General features: G+C 38.3%; 2 protein-coding genes and 1 long non-coding RNA gene across 4 annotated transcripts; 1 reads left to right on the top strand and 2 right to left on the bottom strand.

The window, feature by feature from the left end:
• Positions 1 to 3,928: 3,928 nt before the first annotated feature.
• Positions 3,929 to 4,880, bottom strand: LOC122144740. Its single transcript, XR_006159827.1, has 3 exons — positions 4,821 to 4,880; positions 4,255 to 4,358; positions 3,929 to 4,028 (listed from the first exon to the last, which is right to left on the bottom strand). It is a non-coding gene; the product is annotated as an uncharacterized LOC122144740 (long non-coding RNA).
• A 1,988-nt stretch (positions 4,881 to 6,868) lies between these two features.
• Positions 6,869 to 8,770, bottom strand: LOC122144736 (midasin-like). Of its 2 annotated transcripts, none has more exons than XM_042755863.1 (4): positions 8,480 to 8,769; positions 7,623 to 7,849; positions 7,083 to 7,308; positions 6,869 to 7,002 (listed from the first exon to the last, which is right to left on the bottom strand). In XM_042755863.1, the coding sequence occupies exons 1-3, from the start codon at positions 8,573 to 8,575 to the stop codon at positions 7,098 to 7,100; spliced, it is 534 nt and encodes a 177-aa protein (XP_042611797.1). In that variant the 5' UTR covers positions 8,576 to 8,769; the 3' UTR covers positions 6,869 to 7,002; positions 7,083 to 7,097. The 2 variants fall into 2 exon arrangements, with proteins under 2 accessions (XP_042611797.1, XP_042611798.1); XM_042755864.1 differs by having other exon boundaries at positions 6,883 to 7,002; positions 7,091 to 7,308; positions 8,480 to 8,770.
• Positions 8,771 to 9,942: 1,172 nt separating this feature from the next.
• LOC109112706 (CASP8-associated protein 2-like) lies at positions 9,943 to 18,073 on the top strand. Its single transcript, XM_042755841.1, is given in 11 exon segments — positions 9,943 to 10,188; positions 10,520 to 10,577; positions 11,006 to 11,083; positions 11,229 to 11,332; positions 11,453 to 11,527; positions 11,641 to 11,756; positions 11,881 to 14,098; positions 14,100 to 14,799; positions 14,986 to 17,467; positions 17,581 to 17,680; positions 17,763 to 18,073. Coding segments are annotated over 10 exon segments (5,985 nt in total). The 5' UTR covers positions 9,943 to 10,188; positions 10,520 to 10,528; the 3' UTR covers positions 17,826 to 18,073.
• Positions 18,074 to 18,282: the final 209 nt, after the last annotated feature.

Genomic DNA, 18,282 nt, shown 5'->3' on the forward strand with positions numbered 1-18,282 from the left:
GGCACTGTATATTAACGAACATTTGTTGCCATCTTAGACGAAATGCTTTTTCTCTCCAATATTTTGTCACTTTGGATAAAAGCATCCTACTAAATGCACAACTGTAGAGAGTAAGCATCTTCCAATGCTTACTTAGTCCTTAACTCAATGTGTTCATATGCATCACACGACCTATTAAAGGAATCCTGCTAACATTTTCCATTTAGTATGCTCAAGGCTGTTGTATTCCCCCTGTCTTAAAAACAGCACAGTTAAAGGGGGTCATCGGAAGCCCATTTCCCACAAGTTGATATGATGTCTTTAGGGTCTTAATGAAATTCTGTAAACATAGTTTGGTTTGGTTTAAAATTTCTCAATGGTAGTGTAAAACAACACCTCTTTTACCCTGTCAAAAACAGCTCCTTTCAGAGCAAGCCGAATTACTTTTGTAGCATTTTTCCTTTAAATGCAAATGAGCTCTTGCTGTGACCCCGCCCCTTTCTTCCGAGCTGCTCTCTGAGGGACTGTTTACTTTAGGCGCATTCATCGTGAAACTTGCTAATTAGCACAATATTAGGAAAGGCGATTTTCAAGGATTCATTAAAAAACCTTATACTCACTTCTTCTGTTGGTGAAGCTGGATCAAGAATGATTCGCGTGAACATAGACACATTTATGTAGATCGGGGGTGCGTTCCTTTCAGAAACAAATGTAATCCACTGCGTCTTCAGCGGCTCAGATGTCAGAAGTAAATGAAGACTGCTATGTTCATTATAACATCCAACAGCAGAACACACCTCAGTCGCTTAGGAGACATTCTTGTTCTACATCTGCTCCGGGCGGTGAAACAATGGCGGACTGATGACGGCTCACTCAGGGCGGGTCTAAGGTAAGACACCAGTCCAGTCTGTGATGAAACGCCACTGTCTAATCAAAACTATCGTAGGAGGGGCCTGTCTGTTGATGACAAACATCAGATCAGCTCGATTTAAGAAAGGGGAAATGATTTTAACGGGATTAAAATAAAAACCACTAGGTGGAGATCTTTATCATTATAGGGGTGATTGTGTACACACACTGCCAAAACACATTTCAGTTCAAACAACTTGTAAAAGTGCATGTAGCATCCGATGACCCCTTTAAACAAATCAATCCCATACTGACTCAATTTCTCAGCAGGGTGGCCTCTTTCCACACAGGTGCCTCCACACAGGAAGTCAATGTTGGCACAGCTAGGCTGGCATTTACTATCCATTTGTAAACAGAGTAATTGAAAGGGGAAGAGTGAGACAGATGAATGGGGAGGGGTAAGGTTTATTATCTGATTATGCAGACTCACATGCTCAACCCGCACAGTGTCGCTCTGCTTGCGTAGTAACATTGCACGGCCCACCGACACCTCCAGCTCCGTCACACTGATTCCAGGCAGGTACATCTGGCAAAAGTGCTGAGCCTGAAATGTCATATTGACAGTATTAGACGGGAATAGTCTCTATATATTGATATGGAGAAATATAACAGGGTATGCTTTTTGGCAATTACTGTAATATTGTACAATTTCTGACCAATGAACTTTCCAAGTAATTTTTGATTGTATTCAACAAGTTTTCCTCTTTCCAAAAAGTTTAACTCTACAATAGCTCCCACAACAAGCAATATCCAAGCAGAAATTTCCTTGATATTTCCAATATTTTACTAATTTCATGAGTATTCCAGGCCTGAAAGTCACAAATATAAATGTCAAAATTTACAGGGAATTGTAAAACTCTCTGTTACTCTCAGGTTTTCCATGTCCATAATACTTGGGTCAGAAAAGAAGATAACACATTGGTGAGGGCTCGCACCTTCTCTCTGGATATGTTTGAGTTTGCTGCCAATGAGGGGGGCCAACAGTCTGCCATCTTGAGTCCACTGCTCTCAGATTTGGAGAGCAGGGGCAGTGAAGCAGTCTAGAGCCTGAGAAAAACAGCACAAAATAATTATTTTATTAATAATGAATACTTTAATGTGATCCAACAAGCGAAAAACAGAATAATGAAAGCTGACTACAGCTACTCACCTCCAGAAACACATTCTGGCTGTAGAACTGCGCATGAGCACTGTCAAAAATTTAAGCAGATTCTCTCGCACCATTTCAGCAAGTCTCTGTTAAAAAAAAAAAAAGAATGGAAAAAAAAAGAAAACTTTTTACTACCAAAGATGCAAAGAAAGTAACTCAAGAGTTTATATTTAATCAGATAATTTATAACCAGAAAGATTTACACTACCTTTCAAAAGTCTTTGGTAAAAATTTTTAAGAACTGTATACTTTTTCTATTTAGCAAGGACTTTTTATTTAGCAAGGAAGAGTTCTATTTCAAATAAATGCTGTTCTTTGCATTTTTATTAATCAAAAATCTTAAAAAAAAAAAAATGCTACCAGGCTGGGCCCAAAATATTAAACAAGTCATAACTGTTTTTTTTAACATTGATAATAATAAACAAAATTTGTTAAGCAGCATATTAGAAATGATTTCTCTAGGATCAAGATGACACTAAAGACTTGAATAATAGCTGCTAAAAATTCAGCTTTGGTCATCACAGCCCAAAAAAACCAAAATTCCATTTAAAAAAATATTAGCATAGAGAAACAGATATTTTAGTGTAATAATGTTTCCCACAATATGACGTTTTCTTCTTCAAATAAATGGAGCCATTTAGTGAGCCTTTTTTTTTTTTTTTTACTTCCACTTGAAAATCACAGTCGTGCCCAAAACATTGTTGGGGAGGGGGCATGACCGTAGGGCAGACTGGCTGCTCAAACTGTTTTTTCCCACGACCCCAGGTTCTCTACAAAGTAGGGGATTGAGCGAGGAAGTGGAACGTGACTGATGATTAGTGACAGCACAGGTGGCTCTCCACACCACGAACTAGTCCTGACAGGACAGCCCTCTCATCTGACACACATACTTTGCCAGCATCAAGTATCAAAAAATATATATATATAAAAAAAACATATTACAAAAAATATTGTTAAATTTGACAAACCACATGATGCTTTGAATATATGCAGAAAAAAAAGTAATAAATAAATAAAAACCATCTACAAGACAGGTATGACACTCTACATCAGTGTGTGGCATCTATTATACAAAGCTAGTTACATAAATGATTTGCCCCAGCCCAAATCTCTCACTCTGCGTTCTCTGGCTGGGGTTCCACAGTGGGGTACAGAGAGATCCATGTGTCATTAACTGCAGCAGCGTCCCAGTGGAAAGCTGATGAACAGCCTGAGGGCCCAAATACACAACGATGGACATAGACTGATACATCACAACTCTGCTCTAATGTAACACTGGTGTAAGGGGTTGTATTGGTAGCGTCACTGCTACACGGGTGAGGTCCTAAATGACACTCATCATTTATTGATAAGTCTATGGTGTCATGTCTAGATGCAGAGATATTCGTAAATGCTCACGGGCATTTAAAAGAAACTGCACAAATACAAATCTGATCTGATGATTTAGAGACAGTCCGAATTAGCATGAAATGGTCTGGAGTACATAACTTTGTATCAGTATATTATATCACTACGCTATTAATTATTGCATATTTATTTTTCATACTTATTATAATTCTGCAACAATGATTTTGAACATTTTCTCATGTAATGAAAAGTGTTACCTCAGTGAGAGGCCTCTGCCTTCACTTCCAGTGATGTGATTGTGTTCATCGGATATGTTTTGGGCTGCACTAGGACCCTGTGGACTGGAGCTGGTTTGATGTCTGTCTCCTGTTTAGCTGGCAGTATATGGCCAAAAGACGCTCTACCACCGACAACTGCCAGGTTAGGGTACCTCTTCATTAGGACCTGAACAGAGACACATATGAGAGATGAAAATGTTATCAGGACCCACACAAAATCTATTTTGCTGTTAAGGCACCAGCTTGCCTGTTTAAAGTTCTTCCATCGGCTCATGTTGCCGATCTGCAGTTTACTCCAGTATTTGTCCAGAAGTGCAGCATGTGAACTCTGTGGTCGATGCCAGGCTCCTCCACTGTAAAATGTCCTAAAAATAATGATTTTAATCATTATTAAACTGATGTAAAAAAAATGTAGTTTTAAATATTTCTTATCAGCATATTGAAGACTGGAGTAATGGCTGCTGAAAATTCTGCTTTGGTTTTACATGAATAAATTATTCCAAACTTTTGGCTGTCACAGTGTTGTGTGTGTGTGTGTGTGTGTGTGTGGTGTGTGTGTGTGTGTGTGTGTGTGTGTGTAAAAGATCTTACCTTCGTGTTGCAAAAAACTGGAATGATGGGGCCGTCTGAATACAGTCCTCACGTCCTGGAATAGTCAATTTCTTGTTTTCCATGAGAGGATGCAGAACCGATATCTATAGAAAAAACAACAACAAGAGCATGATTAAATATAGCTTTATCTTCTAAACCATACCATTTACCAGTAGACCAAACCATTTATAAAAAAAAAAGAACAAATAGTTTTATTTATACACATTTACATACAGTCTATTTACAAATTCACAATTTGAACATTTATATATACAGTTGTTAATGAAATGAAAAATACAATGACATTTTTACTGATAAAAAAAACACATTTTATTTTTTGTCACTTACAGATTGTAATTCTATACTATAATGCTGTGTAAATGTGCACTGCCGCAAGCTCGTGCAAGTGTAAATACACCACATGCTATATTTCTTAAACTGCATCAAAAGTACTGTAAATGCAACACAGCTATAATTAATGCAATCTGCAACAACTCATTTATAACAGAAACATTTCTATAAAAGATTGTATGTTGTCCATGTTTTTGTGCATTTTCCACCCCCACCACGTCCAAAGGAGCATGATCAATGTCCTCCAGCAGAATCCAGTAACCTTTTGAGACGGGTCAGGGATCCTGGCTGCCACACAAACTTTCCAGGAATATCTGTGCAGCGGTACATACCCAGCAACATCTACAGATAAAAAAAACAAAAAAATGAAAAAACTTAAAAGTACTCCAAGCTTCCAGCAAGTGAATGGGTGTTATTTTTCAATAGTCCAAAAGTAGTCCAATAAAGTGCATCCATCCATCATAAAAACTGGCCCACATGGCTCTAGGGGGTGAAGAAAGGCCTCCTGAAGCAAATCGATGCGTTTGCTATTGTGAACGCGTGTACCAACAGTTAGTGGAAGCTAGAGATGACTTTTTATAAAGTTCTAAAATGGATTTTTTTCTTACAAAAGACAGTTTCTATGGACTACTGAATAATTACACCCATTCACTGCCATTATAAAGCTTGGAAGAGCCAGGACATTTTTAAATATAACATATACACTTAGGATGTAGGGATGGAATTCAATGTAGGGATGGAACGGTTTGCTGAAAAAAAAAAAAAACAGTACTGTTCTTCATACACGGTTTGGCATGCACTAGGACCACGGTTCAACTTAAATCTGTCAAAGCAACTGTAAAATGGTTTGCTATAAATAACAGGTAAAACAAACAGGGTTCGGCTAATGTATGGTTCAGCTGATTGATGCAAATTCTGGCTTTTCACAGCAATGAAAAATAAAAAATGTGGACAAACCATTTACTCTTGTCCAATGCAAATGCCGTATGCTGGAATATGAGCAGTCATTTATGTTATAATCAGCCAGTAGCTGATAGCTTGCGCGCACTTGTGAGACCTGAAAATCACACAATCATATCCATTTTAAACATTTAAGAGCAAGGGGACGCGAGCTCACGTGCACGCAGTGAGAATATTTGTGCGTGCGCTCATCCAAAGCATACAAACCCGCACCTCAGAACGTGCAGCGAAGAATTTATACAGTCAAATATGCAATGCTGTTTTTTCACATTTTCATTACTTTATTCAATTTCTGTACCTAAAAAAACTGAAAATCACTGTTTATTTTATTTGTATCTTTACTTTATTGTATTTATTTGTGTTGTTGCTTGTAGTTGGATCATTCTTATTTTCTTTATTTTTATTTGACAGTATAGTTTTTCCCTAAACATAGCACATACCAAACGGTACCGAAACCGTGACTCTCAAACCGTGATACGAACCGTGAGTAAGTTGAACCATTCCACCCCTATTAGGATGGCTTGAGTGTGAGTAAATCATGGAGTGATTTTAATTTTTGGGTGAACTATCCCTTTAACAGCAGATAACTGAAAATATGGTAAAGCTATGAGCAGCAAAATGAAAACAATGGAAAGAATACTAGAATATTTTAAAAGTCAAGCAAATCTCACCTTACTGTCGGTCTGATCTCCAAGCTGAACTTTAAGGATATCAGGGGCTTTAACATGCCCAGTGACGGCAGCAAGATATTCAACAAGAGCAGTTTTTCCACATCCAATTGGCCCTTCCAAAAGAACAGGCTTCTGGGACGCCACAGCCATGGAAAGTCGCCGAAGATTTTGACAGGTTGCATCCACCAGCACCAAACTGCTTAAATTTGTCTGAGAATGATAGAAGATTTAGTGACATTACAATACATGCGCATTCTCCCATATTACACTAATAGAGGTATTGGGAAAAAAAAAAAAACTGATTTTATATTTAAAGTTATATTAAATAAATGGCTTCTTTTTTTTTTTTTTAAATAAGCTTAATGTTCTGTTTTTGTATGTTTGCCTTGCCTGTTCATCCTGTCGAGGGGTCTGTCTAGGTAGAATCACCCCCACACACCACAGTAACGCTCCGCGTCAGGTCTTCTGTCACCACTTGACCACGTTCCGCCATAGTGACCTACAAAAAAATCACCATAAAAAAAAAAACAATTAAACACCTCAAGAGACCTACAAACAATATTATTACATGTTTGAGAGTTAAAGCTATTAACTAATTTCTGAACAATTAGAAAAAGGTGATAAAAATCACCATAAAATAAAAGATAATGAAACTTACTTCATTTTCAGACGCAGAATCTCATCACTCGAAAGTACCTTCCTCAGAAATATTGTTTTCTGGTTATCTGTCATGTGGGATACCAGGGCAAGGCACTGGGCAGTGTAACTTAAAAAACAGAAAATGCAAAGATATAATTTGAGGATATTATGAAAAGAGGCTTTGTCTGATCTACAAATTGGCAATACCTTCTGACCATGACGTCACTGGTGAGAAGCTGTGAAACACAAGGCACTCCAGTCCCACAGGACACGGAACTTCTCACAGTCGCTTTGGAGGAAGCGGAGGGTGGCCCCCATCAGGTCCCTTAACTTCATTCTTCTAGGCCCATACTGGATGGAGGCAGCCTCTTCGCTGGTGAAGAAGAGCCTCTGAAATACTGGGGGAGAGCTGCTGAAATACCTCACTGCAAACCTGTGAGAAAACAATTCAAATCTGATCATGACATACTGGACAATTGTTCTGAAGTGGTAATAACATAACCAGGGTCAGGGTTCCAACACTTTTTGACCTTTAAAAGACATTTAGACTAATGACTGAATGGATTTGACAGATTTATTGAAAAGAACTGACTCAAAAAAAAAAAAAAAAGAGATTTGCTCACAAACAGATAAATCCAATAAATACACAAGAAACTTCCAAAAATTTACTTTTATTTCCAGGTTTTCCAAGACTATGGGAAACTTCTTGCGAATATATTTTACATGTAATCCTGAATGGTCACTTACACTTGAGCATCTGGACTGATGTTGAGAAGTTTGCTTAGAGCCACACACAAGCGCTCATGGAGGTCATGATTCAGCCTGACATCTACTTTGATCCTCTCAGCATTCCTCTCCAACAGGTCCAGGATCAGTGGCCGTAAGTGACGAGCAATGAGGAGAGTGTACTCCTTCTCCAACAGGAGCTGTACAAGACATTCCAGTACACACTGCCTGTCCTGCTGACTCCATATCTACAAGCAAAAAAAATGCCAGTCAAAACAATAAATAAATAATGCAATATAATGACAACAATAATAATAATAATCTAAAAATTAGTTATAGGAGTATTTTTTTTTTTTTTATCTTAAAGGAATATTTTATACCATTAGCAGTCATTACAACCCTATGTGCTACAAAATCTCATTTTGTTGTGTTTTATGTCGGAATCCTATTAGAAAATTCCCATATGGACACTTTTGGATCTGTTTCAAAGTATGATAGATATTCCAGTGTGTTTTTAAGAGCTGGTTTACGTTCACGCCAGTTTCAGTGAATAATGATCATGACTGCAGAAGTAAACAGTGTCTCTTTTATATTGTACACTGTATATCTGTCAGATAGTAAACAGTGGTGGCATGTTTCAACAACCCAAACTACTTAAACTATGTTGCAAAAGACCAAAATAAACCATCACGCTCAAAACAAGACTGGATTCCCAAATAGACTGATAGGCAGAACACTTAAATGACAGTAATTATTAAAACGAATGATTTTAAACCATGCATGCATGTGTACTACAGAAACACTGTACTCTGCATGTGCTAAACAGAAGAAAGCCTCTTATAACGGTCTTACAAAGTGCTCAGATCATGCTGACTTACCTGTTTTGCGAGATACTTGCTGAGTTCGTTGTGACTTTTATCGATATGTCTTGAGATTGCACCTAGAGATGTCAGGCTCAGCTCCAAGCTTTCCATTCTATCATTTGTCGTGAAGATTTCCGACGCTGCCTCTGCGGCTGCTCAAGGCTTTAATATTCCAAGTAGCCTACGTGATGGGAACCATAAGATTCATCACTCGCTTGACTGTCTAGGTTGTGTCACAACACAGCGAGCACGTTCCCGTCAGTATTAAAATCCCTGTCCACATGTGAGTAATTGAAGAGCACTTCCGGGTCATCACGCTCTCTGCGCTGCAAACATGCTGTTGATTTGTTTTTGTTTAATGTTTTGCAAGAAACGCTTAAATATGTAACAAATATGTTTTTTTGTTATTCAGTGTGTGCCACAGCTGTATTTAATTTCCAATGCTCCTCAAAACGTGTATAGACTTTATCATATTTGGTCAAATCACAGAGCTGTGTAGCATTACTCACATTAATTACATTTATGAGGCCTGTTTACTTAATTTTTGTCAACGAGTGAAGTGTAGGTAATCTTTGGCAATGATACAAGCTCTGGAGGGTGTTTTCTTAACAGTAGTTGGATTTGAGCTTTAATACGGTTGCAAATCTGTATAAATACTTGGCCAGCAATAATCTATGATGAGGCATGCTTTACATTATTTAGTCAAACTGTTTTCTATTACACCATTTTTAAGAATAATATGCATTGCTATAGTCAAAATTAACCAATTAAAAGTAAAAAGGGGATTAAATATTCAGGTTTTAAAAATAGTCTCCTATTCTCATTTTAAAACCCCAGAAGAAACGACATACACATACGTATAAAATACAATAAACAGCATACCAGTACTGAAAAAAACGAAACAATCTAATATTGCATTATAACATATAATACAAGTACCAAATATACACTATTTGTATTTAAAAGTCTAGAAATATGCAATGAGCAATTGCTTAGGAATGTGAAATTTAGCTAAGAAAATAAATATTAATAATATAAATATCTCAATTTTTTATTGTTTTTAATATTCAATCTTACATGTTTAAAGTTAATGGCATTCTTTTTAAATTTTATTTTATTTTTAATTAATGAACATAGAACAAATAACATACAGAGCATAGCATAAGACAGTCAGTGCAATACAAAGTGTGACATTAATTAGTAATGGGGGATCTAAAAATAATGTCATAATATTTTAAACATGTTAATGACTTTTTGTTTTTTAACAATTTCAGTGAAGAATCAAATTCCACTAAAAATACCTTAAATATTGGGGATGAGTTTAAGCGCTTTTGTTTATGTATATAAAATTTTGCCGGCAATATTAATAAATTAACAATGTATTCAAGACCATTGTTAACATTACTTTCATAGCACACAATAATATCCTTTAAAGAAAAACAATAATGGCATTCTTTTAGAAAAGGGGAGACCGCGGGAAAATGATGTCACTTCCTGTTTGGCGAATGTGTATGGTGAAAGGTTGGCGCGGAGCTGATGGAAGTATGCTACAAGAAATTGTTTAATCGCTGTCTACAAGAAAATTGGGAATTAACTGCAAATGTCATTATAAGTTACCCGTGCATTAGCATGAGTGTCAGATCCTGAAGTCTGTTCTGTAGTGTTTGGCTCATCTTTCAGTTTTATATCCGCCTGTTGTCGTTAGCTCACCACCAGAGATACAGGTATTGTTCATATAAAGTTACTGTAATTTGATTTCACTTTGTGAACATACTATAGGTATAATGTATTTTGGTCGCTTTAATTCGTCGGAGCTTATGTAAATCCACGATTGCACAAGCGTAGTTTGTGTAAGAATTATAGTGGAATTGTTGGCTGGTTTATTACTTCTCCAGCTCTATATTTTAATTGGTTCTTTTGTTCTTTTAGTATCACGTTTAAAATTATTTCAGTACGGTGTTTCTTCACTACATGACAGGAAGTGGTGAAGTTGACTGTTGCTGATATAGTCACTGTTTTCAGGAACTTACTGTGCTATTCATTGTCTTTCGGTAGCTGACTAACATGGATTTAATGGATGAACTTTATGGAGATCTTGATGACAAGCCTTTTGGTAAGACAGCCATTCTCTCCTGTGCAACAGACGTTTCTTTATTTTCACATTGTTAACATGCTGTTTTCAGGTAGGATCAGTAGTATGTTACTGTATTGTACCTATTATCTAGTATTTACTTAAGCCTTTATCACTATTTTATTCTTCAAGTTGATTTTAAAAATAATCCACAAGAATAAAATAACATTATTATAGGCACAAAATGCATGAGAAAAAATAACAAAGTTTATCGTATGTAATTTGTTCTGTATGTCATTTAATCCAGATAATGCTGTTTTATTTACCTCTTTTGTTCTATTCCCCAATTTTTTGTCTTAACTGGTTCAAAGCTTTCAAAGCTCTGAAAACATAACATATATGTATTGTTCAAGTGTATATGCTGGAGTTGTTGTTGCATTATGACATATCAGTGTTTGTGTTTGTTACAGGTACTCTGCATCACAATGAGGACTCGGTGGATATATACTCTGGCCTGGAAAACAGCCCTAAGATTGATGGGCACAGAGGTGGGTTTCATTAATTAGTCTTCAATTGAGTACAGCACATTGTTTTTTATTGAAAGTCATTTGTTTATGTATTTGTATCAGAGAAATAGAAGGATAACACTTTTTAGATTTCAGTAATTATTGTAGTGTCCTTTTTTTAAATTAGGTAAAGTCAACCCTCTTCTTTCCCCACACACAATGGAATCAATGGATATATATGAGGACATTATCAGGGAAGAACAAGAAGAAAAGGAGGCGACTTATAATGAGGTATGTGACTTGAGCTTTGAATATGGATGCATGGCATGCTATTGTTTTGGTTTTGCATTTAAAAGTGAAGAAATGGACAGAAAAGTTATGTTGTCTCATTGTACTTATCTTCTATTACAGTTAAAGCAAAAATTTGATGAAGCACAAAAACAAGTTAAGGAACTGCTCTCACAGTTACAGCTACTGCAGACAAAGGTGTGTTTCCTTTTAACGGTGGATCTATTATACATTGCTGAATAAATACCACCACAAATTAGTTACAATCTTGGAATAAATAGTTTGGTTTTTTGCGCTTTTTATATTTAAAGAATTCCAGTTTGAACAGTGAAAATATACTCCTGAAGAAGAACATCTGTTCTCTCATCAAGACGGCTAGAATGGAGATTGTGCGTAAGGATGGGGAAATTAGCAGACTCAGTAATAGGTAAAAACTCCAGCTCTGGTACTAAGATCAGCAAACAGATGTTTCATGCAAAGCCTGGCTTGTGTCAGGATTGGATTGTTTTATATAAAACTCACTTTCCTGTTTTTGTGTGTTGTCATCACAGGTCTGGTCGAGGAAGTTACGGTCAAAATGTTCATCGATCTCAAATGGAAAGTGGTCCGACAACCACAAGGCCCAGTTTGAATAATTCTACAAGTTCTGTTTTGAAATCACAAGGTTCTAGACAAGATAATGTTATGAATGAAGTAAATCAGCACAAAGGTAGAAACTCTATGTCGGATCACTGTACATATCCACCAACAACGTCAACTACAGCACCACAACCATTTGAGGTGCTCCAGAGATGCCCTAGAACTGGTCTTGATAGTCCTCTGCAGTGTCAGAATAAATCTGCTGCTAAATCTGACATTAAGACTGTTGACTGTTCTCAGACCCCCACTGTTCAACAAGAGAAGGAGTACGCACCTGTTCATCCTAATAGAACATCAGAAAGTGTAAAAAATCCCACCACATCGACAGTGGCAGATGTCTCAGATGCTCTCAAAACGAATGACTCTGCACAGAGAGTTCCCGATACAACTACTGATTGTAGTTTGGAGGACAATAAGAACAGTCCATCAAAACAAGCAGATAAGCTAGAAAAACCACAAAAATGCACAAGCCGAGACAAAGAGTGTAACTCGAAGGATAAGAATGAGTCACAAAAGTCTCAGAGAAGAGTGAACAGCAAGTCAGGAAGAACTGAAAAGGAGCTCATAAAAGATAGTTCTGTGTCCAATGAAAACAGGAATCAGCAGCCTGAGGTTCCAGTCATTCTTAAAAGTTCAGAACAGTCGAAAAGCCCTTCCTCGCAGTCACACAAAGCCTCACCATCTGTTTCTTCCCAGTCATCCAGAAGTTCTGTTAAGACAATGGCAGATGTAGAGACACAGAGTAAAGGGCACATGCATAATCTAAATGCAGACAGAACTAGCAGAGAAACAAAACCCTCTGGCTTGAGCAGCACAACTTGTACTGTGGTGGATGAAGCAAGCCATTCCCAAAACCACAAAGGGAAGAAAAGAGATGCAAGTGGCCATGAAAGGAACAAGGAGAAACGTTCCAGTGCAGAAAGGAGGAGCAGCAGAACTGAAAGAAGCAGAGACCATGAGCAAAAGAGGCCGAAGGAGAGTGACAGGAGTAAAAGAAATGAGGGTAACAGCAGCAGCAGCAGCAGCAGTAGCAGTAAAGAAAGAAGCAACAGATCAGACAGTAGCAAAGAGTATGAGCGAAGGAGTGTGCGGGAAAAGGATAATAAAGCTGAAGATAAAAGATCTAAGAAACAAGTTGATGCTTCTGGGCAAGCTTTTTCTTCTGCCAAATGTGATTTTCAACGCGAGGGTGTTTATAATGAGAAATCATCAAAAAGCAAAGGGTCTCACAGCTATGATAAAGCTAGAAAGATGGAGGATTTAAAATGCCCTGTCAAAAATGGAAATTGTTTTGGAGACAAGGGTATAGACAAGGACAGAGAAAGAAAAAAAGGTGGACTTTTGGAGCATAGGGTACATAAGCACAAAGCATCAAAAAATGCCCTTATCAAAGATATTAGAAAGAACTCTCCTAAAAAGCACAATGTTGTCAGAAAAGGTCAAGATAGTAAGAATGAGCAAGACGGACACCTTGAAACTGAGTCACCATCAATGGTAGCTGTCACCAGCAATCCCTGCAAAACAACTGAGGATAATAGTCCAAACAGAAAACTGAGTTTCATGGAAACACTGAATCTTACCTTATCGCCTCTTAAAAAACAAAAGCAGTCCTCTGATTCCAGAGAAGCCAGTGGAGTAACATCTGAAGATGCCTCACCTGAAAACAGCAGATTATCTGATCCTGGGGAGGAGTTCTTTGTCATAGATGAATTACAGAGCAGCCAGGACAATGTTGAGCAAGAGGATGAGGATCCTGTTCCCACAGCTCCAGCTAAAAAAGAAGACCTTACCAGTTCTTGCAAACAGTCTGGACAAGTTGTTGATTTTCTCACAGCTGTAGGCTCCGAGAAGCCCTCAGGTGAACAAACCAAATTGGATGTACAAGAAAAGAATGCCACCAAAAGTCAAGAGGCTGTGGACAGAGCACCAGCCATTGTTGAAAGTGCAGAGGAGAAAAAGAACAAGATTACAGAATCTGATGTGTTAGACAAAGATTCATTATCAAAATTAACTCTTACAAGAGAATCTCCAAATCGTGTCTGTCATAACGGCATCGAAGACTCTAAGGGAATTATAGATAATTCTGTTGTCTGTAATACTTCACCTATTAAAACTTCAGAACAGACAATATTCATAAAACAATACTTAAACAATATTAGAAACAAATGAGCAACAAGATCCTTTTACCAATGTATCTGAGGAAATACAAAGGAGTCCTCCGATCAAGTCTCAGGATTTACCACCAGGATCAAATGGGATATGTCAAGATAATGCGTCATCCTCAGACAAGGCACAAAGTATTCCTAAGATTAATTCTTCTAGGATTTCTGATAGTTCTGTCAACATGGAAGTTTCCTCTAGCACAATTAGTGCAGATCTTGATGATCCAAGCAAAGTTATTTGTGATTTTGAAGAAGTGGATACTTCAAAACAGGACAGTAAGGGAGCAGGGGAAGCAATTGAAACTTCAAAAATGATTGAAATACCACACTCATATGAAAATCTGAAATTGTCTGAAAAATACCATCAAAGTCCATTATGTGGTGAGAACAATACAGCTCCAAATGATAGCACCACTGTTGGAGAGGAGACCATGTCATCTTCACAACCTGGTTTCTCGGAGCCAGATTCCACAGAGAAAGAGGAACAGAACACAAAGTCATCAAACCCTGTTTTGTTTTGCCCTGATGAAGACTCCATGATGCTTACTCTTAGGAACATCAAAGTTATTCCAGAGCCCCTCAGCCCTCTTACAAGCCCAGTCCGTCAGGTGAAGAAAGTACAGCCTCAGCGTGCTGAGAAGCAACCACATGTCAAAAGTCTTAACAAAGGTAAGTGTTTATTTTTCGCCGAAAATATGGCTTTGTTTAATATTGTAAGCTTCCCATAATGTCCTGAATACCATTAATTTTCTTATGAACATTTGATTGAAATGCATGTTTGCATGACTTTTCCCAACATGTTTATATGTGTACAACTTGCTCATTTTAATTTCTTTGTTTGTTTTCTCCCCCAAGATCTCTCAACTGTAACAACTGGCTGTGATAAGGATGAAGTGATTATGGACATGAACAAGGAGAATAAATCACCTGACTCATCTGTCACAGCTCCCTCCTACAAAGGGACAAAAGATGCCCACTCAGCTAGTGGAAATGAGGAAGATGAGCTAGAGGATGGTGAAATAGTGAGTGAGAGTGAAGAAGAGGGACCTCTGTTTATCCAGACTCCTCCAAGAGAAAAGGACAAATCAACCTCAGGGACTGATTCAAGTCCAAAGCTATCTGCAGTTGGGAAAAGAGTGTCCCAAAAGAAATCTTGCATCCCTGCTAAATATTCAGAGCGAAGCAAGAGTTCAAAGTCATCTGCTTCTAACAACAGTCCCACCTCAAGTAAAAGACGCTTTAAAACTGTCAGCCCACCGTTGAAAGCAGCAGTCTACACCATAGATGGATTTATGGACATGTTAGGATCCATTCGAGTTGAATTGAGGAAAAAGTACATGAAGCTTCAGAAAAATGTCACTAAAACTGCCTTCTGCTGTATTGTGGATATGTCTCAGGCTTCTTTTATAGAATTCATCAATGCTGTCGACTTGGCTAAATTGTGCTGCCAAGGTAATGGCATCAAAGTTAGCCTTAATAAAATTATTTCATCTATCATGAGCAAGGTCACCAAGAATGGCATTGTCAATCGTATCTTTGAGCAAAGAGCTGGAGACCTCAAGCAGAAGTTGTGGACATTTGTGGATGGGCAGTTTGAATTCTTGTTCAAGGAACTGAACACGGCACTCAAAAGTGGGTCTGAGAAGAATGCATCATTTGAAAATAAAACTCCAACTCTTAAAAGAAAAGAGATTGAATGTGAGGTGGTGGAAAAAGAACCTTTTAACACACCAGGGCATCTTCACAGGGCCAAGATGTCAAAAGTTGACACAGGAAGTTTTGTCAGAGAGGCCCCTCCAAATAATCTCCCTGGCAGGGGTCTTGGGAGCAGGGGTAAAAACATAAAAGCTGTCATGAATGAAGATGATCAGCCGGTAAAGGTTGCAACAACACATCAGCTTCCTACTTTGTCCTCTGAAAGGTCTGTCCACGAAGGTACCTCTGGATCTGAGACTAGAATCTCTTCCTATGTCCAACGTCTCTCCCATAATGGACCGATTCAGGACTTTGAAATTCTCACCGAGCAGCAAACAACAAGCTTAACCTTCAACTTGGTCTCCGACTCTCAAATGGGAGAGATATTCAAGTGCCTTTTGCAAGGGTCTGATTTGCTCGAATCTGGTGTTCCCATAGGTGACAATACAAGTTGGCCACTCAGCACACCTCGAAAGGAAGGACTTCCAGGGGAGAGTCTGATTGGGATTATGACCCCCAATAAGACAACCCCATCTAAATTCATCACATCCTGGCCTTCCATTTCCCCCTACAAGTTTGCTTCGAATAACAAAATGCTGGTAGACCCAGCCATTCTCGATGAGAGCTGCTTGTTAGAAGTTCCCTCTAATTCTGAACCATGCCAGCTTTCACTTCAGAAATCATACTCTATCTTGGCGGAAGATCTAGCCGTGTCCCTTACCATTCCCTCACCACTAAAGTCAGATAGTCACTTGAGTTTCTTGCACCCTGGAACTGGACAGCCACTGTCTGCCCCAAACAGTGTCCTGGGTGCCCATTATAGTGAAGACGCTCTTCTTGATGGAGAAGATGCCGCTGAGCAGGACATACACCTTTCTCTGGACACCGACAACTCCAGTTGTGGGTCGAGTCCCAGCAGGACATGGGAGGCCTCTGATTCACCTGCTTTCCAATTCCAGCCCAATTTACCAATGCAGGCTGTGGTAATGGAGAGGTCAAATGATCATTTCATTGTGCGAATAAGACGAACATCATCTGGCCCATTTGAAAGTAGTCGAAATGAAGGGAAAGCAGCACCAGAATTAGCCGAATGTCAAGAGCCGTTTCTCAAGCCTATTCTCACTCTGACCCATGAAGACCTGGGTTCCACACCTGGAGAGAAATCGAACAAAATCCCAGCTATAGTAAATGAGTCCTGTCACATTTCAGATAAAGCAATAGAAGCTCAACAGTCAAGCCAAAAATCCTCATCTGAAGGTGTTTGTGACAACTCATCCCGCAACAATGCTGAGCGTGTTTCCCAAGAAGCATGTGTTACTGCGCATGTGGAAAGTAGTGCAACAGAGAATGAAATATCAGAGGTGGTGTCAGGAAAAGTAAAGAGCGCCATTCACAGCTCAAGTGCACCAGAGTCTGCCGAGAGGGTGTCAAGGAAACGCAAGAAACACAGGTCAGCACCAAAGGCAAAGCGCCAAAAAGTCAAGAAATCTCAAGATAAACATTCCAAGTCTAGGCATAAGAAAAGGTCAAAATCCTCCAAAGAAAAACACTCCAAAATTGCAGAACCCCAGGTGTCCCCTAGCAGCCTGTCTGCTAAGAATGTAATCAGGAAGAAAGGGGAGGTAGTGGTGACGTGGACCAGGTGAGTTGACAAAATTAATACCAAAACAGGAGTGGAAATTCAATGTGCAAAACGAAGTACAAAAATACACATTAAATCAAGGCAACCAATTAAAAAGCCAATGTCTTTTAAAGGGATGAAGATCGGGACATACTCATTGAGCTTAAAATGAAGGGCACTTCACCCAAGACATTTGCTGCTCTGTCAAAAAGGTTAAAGAAGTCAGCAGAGCAGGTATGCTTCATTATTGTGTTCTTTTAAATATGAAGTAAGCAAACAGCTTTGTTGTAAACTAATGATTGCTGTTCTTTGACAGATCGAGGAGCGATTCTCTCAACTGATGAAGCTGTTCAAGAAGAAAGGGAAAATGGAGAATTGAACAACAAGACCGAACTGACTGAACTGGCAATGGATGCTAGATCTCCATAGACTTCTAAGGCAGAAATATATGTTGAATCTGAAAATCAGTGTATTATTTCTGTTGATGGTCATCTGTTTGAAAAAGCACTTAAGAGTTGTAACTTACCAAAAGATATGCAGTAAATGGTATAACCTGTTTTATAGGCTTATTTTTTCTTTAGTTAACATTCAGTGTTATCCAATTACCAAAATTTATATTTACTAAAGAGCAAACACCTGTTAGGCTACAATTTTATTACATAGAGAAACATTTGCAATGTGGTCTGCTCTGAATTTTACAATCCCTGTCAAGGACATAAACAGACACAACAAAGTAAATAAATGACGGTTCATAGTATTTTCAGTGCATAAAGCCTTGTACAATGCCATACAATTTACTTGTTCCTTATTTTGGCGAGTTGGTGATTGCAAAATGT

The sequence above is a fragment of the Cyprinus carpio genome, unplaced genomic scaffold (genome assembly GCF_018340385.1).
Source record: "Cyprinus carpio isolate SPL01 unplaced genomic scaffold, ASM1834038v1 S000006753, whole genome shotgun sequence".
NCBI classification, from domain to species: Eukaryota; Metazoa; Chordata; class Actinopteri; order Cypriniformes; family Cyprinidae; genus Cyprinus; species Cyprinus carpio.